The sequence below is a fragment of the Prosopis cineraria genome, unplaced genomic scaffold (assembly GCF_029017545.1).
Source record: "Prosopis cineraria cultivar Desert tree isolate PC_DT_omini unplaced genomic scaffold, ASM2901754v1 PC12, whole genome shotgun sequence".
In the NCBI taxonomy this organism is placed as follows: Eukaryota; Viridiplantae; Streptophyta; class Magnoliopsida; order Fabales; family Fabaceae; genus Prosopis; species Prosopis cineraria.
The window spans coordinates 2482709-2489670 of NW_026555343.1; the positions used below are offsets into that span (position 1 = coordinate 2482709).

Genomic DNA, 6962 nt, shown 5'->3' on the forward strand with positions numbered 1-6962 from the left:
GGAAATTGCCCAACATGAAAATTTAGGATATCAACATTCTTGAGCAAATAGTTGAGTAATAAAATGAACTGTAACCCTTAATTCAATCATAATGCACGTTCAAAAGGTTGAGTATTCAAAATACGGCTTATTTTATAAAATTAAGACAACATTAAATATTATTATACAAATTTTCCCTCTTCATGACACTCCACAATTCAGATAGGGGGGATTTTTTTTTTTGTTGGTCATGAAGAGAGAGGGGGGATTAGGTGAGATAAAATTGAAATAAACATACAATTTAATGAAAATATTTTTAGAAAGTTTTGATAATTTTATAAAAAAATTTAAGAATGTCAATTAAATTTAAAAACTTTTTTCACTCCTTATATATAAAAAAAGAATCCAATTCATTAATTATGGGCCAAAAATATTCATTATTCAAGCATTAAGCATTTACGTTGCTAGCCAATAAAAGCATTTGACTTTGGTGATGTAGTCTCTTGCGTCATTTCTTCCCCATTAAGATATTGACTTTTAATCTAAAAAAACACTTCATTGACCGAATCGTCTCTTAAATTTTGGCTATATTAGTTATGAGAACCTGAACCACAAACCCAGGAACCATAATTAAAACCCATAATCCCCAGATCTGATATTCCATTCTTAAGGGGGGAAAAAAAAGTACAGACATGGCTTCAAACCAACAAGTGAAGCTTTTCGGAATCGTAGGAAGCCCATTCGTGACGAGAGCAGAGATTGCTCTGAAACTCAAGGGAGTGGAATACGAGTACGTTCACGAATCACTGACCAACAAAAGTGATCTTCTTCTCAAGTACAATCCGATTCACAAGAAGGTCCCTGTTCTTCTTCACGACGAGAAGCCCGTCTGCGAGTCGCTTGTGGTCGTTGAATACGTCGATGAGGCTTGGTCTGGCTACCCAATCTTGCCCTCTGATCCTTTTCACAGAGCCATGGCTCGTTTCTGGTCCAGCTTTATCGATGACAAGGTGATTCAACATTTCAAGCTAATTCTTGTCTTTTCTCTGTAGGAATTTGAACGATCAGTCGTTAAACAACTGTTGTATTGCTTGATTTTAGGTGTTGCCTGCAACATTTAAAGCAGCCTGGAACCCGAACGAGAAGGGGAGGGAAAATGGTGCTGCAGAATTAAGAGAGGGTCTGAAGATTCTGGAGAACGAGCTGAAAGGGAAGTTCTTCAATGGAGATTCGATCGGATTCGTGGACATCGCTGCTCTGTTCGTCGCTTTCTGGTTGCCGATAATTCAAGAAGCCGGCGGGCTTGATCTGTACAGCGGTGAGAAATATCCAAAGCTGGACAAGTGGGGTCAAGAGATTGTGAATGACCCTGTCGTGAAAGGAGTTTTGCCTCCGAGAGAAAATCTCCTCGCCTTCTTCAAAACTCGCTTCCAGAGCATCTATGCTTCGAAGTAGATGATCAGAGAAATTACCAGTGATCCATGTTTGAGTTGGTAAATTATCAAGTGCTGTGATTAGGATTGGAAATAAGAAATGTGTAACTAGGGTTTTCTCTTGCAAGAGAACCTGACGTGACTATCCCTTTGTTTTGGATCATCATATCGCAAATCGAGTTTTATTGAATGTTGTCCTTTAATTTTTCTTTTAAGAAAATATAATCGTTGGTCCAATAATTTTATCAGCAATATAAGAATTGAAAATATAAAAAAACTATAGTAATTAAAAGCAAAATTCAAGTGATTGTGTTTTCTTTCTTTCTTGATTTTATTATTATTATTATTATTATTTTGTGCGCCTGCGGTTTTGAAAAGATTCGTAAATGGACCACCTTTTGCACTTCCATTGAAAAGACAAAAGAGTACTCTTTAATTTTTGGAATTACAACAACACCACAACCCACGATCATAGTTGTGTGATAATGAAAGATTGGAAGAATGACTGGAAAGTTTTGAAAGAATGAATTAATGATATTTATATTTTGGATAATTTTTTTTATAAAATAAATTATACATATCAATTTAAATAATTATAAAAATTATAGTTGTTATTTAAATGCTTCAAACTTTTGAATTTATAATTATTTAGGTCAATATTTTTTATTTATTTTTGAAAAAAATTATTAAAAATTTAACTATTATTAATTTAATATTTTGGAACGTATGAGTCATTCTCTCTTAAAGATTTCCATAACTCAAGGTGAATTGCTAATGATCCTTCGATCATGTGACTTGGTAAGCAAGCCAGTGGAACAGTCTCAATTGAACTTCTCCAACTGTCGAACATCAACAACTGACGTCAAGAAAATTATGGGTCAAAAAATGTGAAAAATAAAAATTTGGGATTCGTGTTGCCATTGGGCTTGGTCTTCACATTCTGAAGAGATGGGCTGTAATGATGCCCCAGCTTATAAAATAAGAAAAAATATATTTTTACTTCTAAAATATTTTTTTAAAGAGGGTTCACGATCCTAACATTTTTATTAAAGCAGTTGTGTCCTTAAAATCATCAAAATAAAGCATTTTTATCAAAATTTTTAAATGTTAATATTGAAATTTTGATGAAAAGAATAAAAACGCTCCGTTCCGATAATTTTAAAAGCAAAATTGCTCCGATAAAAATGTTAGGATGTTAGATGCTCTGATTGAAAAATGCTTTAAGCACAAAAATACACCTTAACCCTATAAAATACTTTCCTCCCAAATTATCAAACATTTTTGGAGAAAATTTGACATTCCTAAATATAAGATATTTTGAAAATATTAATATTTTATTAAATAAGTTTATTCTAATTGTAATAACAAAAAAATGCCCTTAATAATAATAATAATAATAATAATAATAATAATAATAATAATACTATTGCTACTACTACTAAATAATATATACTCCGTCTATTAAAAAATATAAGGCTTTTTTTGAAGAGTTGGATGTTAAAAAATATAAAGCATTTCTAATCTTTCGAGATGTAATTACTGTCTTTTGTTTAAAAGTGCCCTTATTAATGAATAACTTTATATTTATTGTAGGATGTTTAATAAAGGTAAATATAAAAAGATATGGTTATTTTGATAGTGGGTAACTACTTTATTAAAAGATGAGATTCGGTTAAAAATATTTTATATTTTTGAATAGTGGGAGTATATAATATTAATAAATAAATAAATAAACACGCACGTGGGCAGCTGATGCTTTATTCTCTTCCATCCATTTCTTCCATATTCTCGACTTGCAGCAATCAGAGAGAGAGAGAGAGAGAGAATGCACGAGAAAATCCATGTCCTTCCTTCCTTTTGTTCTTCCTCCTCTGATCACTTATGTCAATCACTGGTGATCGTGTTGCCACCATCGCTGCCGTGGAGGTCCATTCGTTTAGTATTCTTCCTCATCCATGTTTCTCGTCTTCACTCCTCTTTCCTCTTCAGTCGCTGCAATAACGTACTGAGTCGTCCTTGTCTTAGTGGTTCAGCACTTGTTCTTCCTCCTCGTTCCCTTAGCTTGATCGGGTGTGGGTATGCTTTAAACCTCTCCTCCTTGTTTTTTTTTCCTGTTGCATGCCATCCAAACGTGTGAGTGTATCATTTGGGTTGAGGAAAATATTGAATCTTTCTCCCTATTCTTGTTGATGCATGAAATAGAAACTAGATGGAATTTAAAAGTTTAAAGGGTGCATTTTGACGGATAATTTCACCCAACTTATTTTGATTACTGTAAAAGGAAGGAAGTGCGTATAGAATCTCTCTTTTCCTGAGCCTAATTTGATTTTTGATGGAAAGGTTGAATTGTACTGTATAATATTGATATTGGAGACTCAATCGATGATGAAGGATGAACTTTGACTTGTTTAAGTAGGTTGTGGTTGTATTACCATTATGACAGATTTTGTTTAATTTATAGAAAATATATATTAAAATTCTAATACATTTGATAGGGTTATTAGAAGAAGAGAAAAATTGATTGAAGTTGTAAGAAGAAAATTTTAGAACTAGGTAATATTTCAAGTAAGTAAATAACTTTTTTCAATAATTAGAGTGATAATCTTTCTCTGACTTTATTTTTTGCTTATTCTAAATAAATTTTCCTACTATACCTTTATGATTAAATTGATTTAAAGTATATAAATATTTTATTTATTATTTGAATTTATTTATGCAGTTATTTTCATGATATTTTATTTTTTAAAAGTATTATACATGCATAGATTAGATAAATTATTGATAAAAATATCATTTCTATCTTACAAATTAAAGGACAATTTGAACTATAAGGACTTTTAAACTTCATATATGCCAGAAATATTTTATGGGATTGAATACAAAATATTAGTTGCTAACAACAATTTCATTAGTCCTTAGCATGTCATGACACATCTAGCTAGTTAGTTACATTGGAGGTGCTCGCCTCGTGTGTCAGCCAACATATATGGAAGGGATAATGTAATTTTGTAAATATAATTTATGCCTGTTATTCATAAGCTTTATGCTTATACCTATTTTTTGTAGTTTCTTCGGATATGTTATTTATCCTCACAAGTTGTGTATTCATGCCTAATATTCACTATGTTGAAGTCCTAATAAAAAAAATAGGTTTCCAAGTTATATTTTCATTTCTGAAAGATGAATTGTAACTTTATAAATTTAAAAATAATATTATATATATATATATATATATTATATTGTGGTTATGATTTTTTGTTGTCTCCTTACTATTATTATCATCAAGTGAAGAAATTGATCATAAATTATAATGTTAATTGTATAGTACCATTAGCAATGATAACTATCTATTTATTTCTAATATATGTATGTATGTATGTATGTATGTATGTATGTATGTATGTTGATGATTATTGTTTCTATTATTATTAATACTTAGGGATGTTATTTTACTGAAAGACTTTTTAATATTTAGATAGTAAAAGTGGACCTGCTCTTTAGTAGATCTCGTGGAATTTCTTGAGATAATAAGCATTTTGTTGCTCTAATTTTATTGTGGATTAATGTAAACATTTACTCCCTCCGTTAAAAAATGTAAAATTTTTTTAAGGAGTTGGATGTTTAAAAATATAATACATTTTTAGTCTTTTGATGTATAATTATTGTCCTTTCTCCAAAAGTGCTCCTATTAATTAATGACTTTATATTTATTGTAGGGTGTTTTATAGGGATAAATATAAAAAGACAGGGTTAGTTAGAAAGTAGATAACTACTTTATTGAGGTGTGAAATTCAGTTAAAAATGCCTTATATTTTTTAATGGAGGAAGTAAACATTTTGTTTTTGTTCTAAAGTGGTTGCTCCATGAATCTTATAGACAAGATCCTTATTTTGAGTATTTTTTATAGGTTGTAGAAATTTTAGAAAGTTTAGGGGAGGCTCTGCCAAAGTTTTTGCAATGAGCTTGTATATTTTGTTCCTTTTAGCTTATGTTTATGAATATAAATCATGGTAGTATGATAAATCTGTAATAAATATGTTAGGTATTGTATGAGATTAGGCTTATAGAATATCATTTTTCTTTATATTTTAGCTAGTCATACTTTGATATTTCGGGGGGTGACATTGAGATTATCCTTTTTCTCTCTATTTATTTCATCCCTCCTTCTTTGCAATATATCAAATGAAATACATCTATAAAGTTTTATATTTTGTTTTGAAAAAATAAAATTGTTAAGTGCGTTTAATGAAATTTATTGTATAAAATTTTTTTTAAAAATATCTTATAATATAAAATAGATAGAGTATACAATAATGGCCCTAGTCCTTGACATTGTGGCCATGCACATTTTTGGATTTCTTTAAACAAATCTAATATGATAAATAATGGAATATAATCCAAGAAATGAGTCATTATTATATAATGACTTATTATTAAGGTTTGTTCAACTTTTTATACTTTATTGTATAAATAGTTATGAAACTTCGATTAAATAATTTTTTCATCATTAAGCACCTCGAATCTATTGAAAGTTCAAAGAAACACATCTCTAGTTTGTATTTAATATACATAATTCGTTTTTTTTAAGTTATGTTCGAAATTAGACACCTAATTTACATGTATTTAGATGAGATGATTAATTAAATTAAGGTAAACATGTAAGTTTTTAATAAACAACAGATTCAGTAATTAAAAATTGATTGCAACTTAATCAATAGAAACAAATAAATCACTTTCATCATTTATCACCTTAATTAGTGCAGTAAGTTGGTGGTTTGATCAAATATATTAAAACTCACAAATCCATCATGTGTATTTGAAGCCGAAAGTGAGCATATAATGATTAGTAATTGCTTTCCTGTGTACAAAATTTATAGAAACACACTAATTTTTATTTAAAATATCCTAGCTTGGTCATTGGTCAATACTATGTACTCTTTTCACTTAAAATGCAAGACATTTTTTTTAGAGGGTTGAGTGTTAAAAAATGTAAGGTATTTTTTATATTTTAAAATAATTAATATTTTTTTTTAAAAGTACTCACAATAAATAAATTACATAAATATTTACTTTAAAGTGGAACGCTCTATTAGGCAAGACTAAATATAAAAATATAATATTAATTTAAAAATAATTAACTATTTTATAAGAGTAAAATTTAATTAAAAATATTTTATATTTTTTAAAAGGCGTTGCAAAGCGGTGACATGTGATTTTTGAATAATACAACTACCAAGTTGCATTTATCATCCACTTTTTTGTTTGGGTCACAAAAGGGCGATTGCAAAAAATCAACAAACATTCCATAATGCAGCATGTAGATGAGTGAGCGCGTTTCAGGATATGAATGTGTTGAATTTCCACCTGCCAATCTTCACTGACGAGTCTTTTTATTTTGGAGCTTTTTGTCCGTCTAAGCCCGGATCCTCATAAAATCTAAACTAACCTTCTTCAACTGCCCTTCTCACGACTGTCTCTAACACCATTAATCATTTGCACCAAAATTAACCAACTTTACTCACACCCTTGCTATATAAGAAACTGGAGAAC

At 29.6% G+C, this 6962-nt stretch overlaps 1 protein-coding gene across 1 annotated transcript; it reads left to right on the plus strand.

The window, feature by feature from the left end:
* Nucleotides 1–590: 590 nt before the first annotated feature.
* On the plus strand, nucleotides 591–1602 carry LOC129288168 (probable glutathione S-transferase). Its single transcript, XM_054924591.1, has 2 exons — nucleotides 591–989; nucleotides 1081–1602. Exons 1-2 carry the CDS (start codon nucleotides 672–674, stop codon nucleotides 1432–1434), a joined length of 672 nt encoding a protein of 223 aa, XP_054780566.1. The 5' UTR covers nucleotides 591–671; the 3' UTR covers nucleotides 1435–1602.
* Nucleotides 1603–6962: the final 5360 nt, after the last annotated feature.

Bases quoted from the DNA above. Each gene is read 5' to 3' on its own strand.
- LOC129288168 (XM_054924591.1), top strand. From the start codon at position 672: ATGGCTTCAAACCAACAAGTGAAGCTTTTCGGAATCGTAGGAAGCCCA. The intron at 990-1,080 runs GTGATTCAACAT...GCTTGATTTTAG, and splicing joins CCAGCTTTATCGATGACAAG to GTGTTGCCTGCAACATTTAA.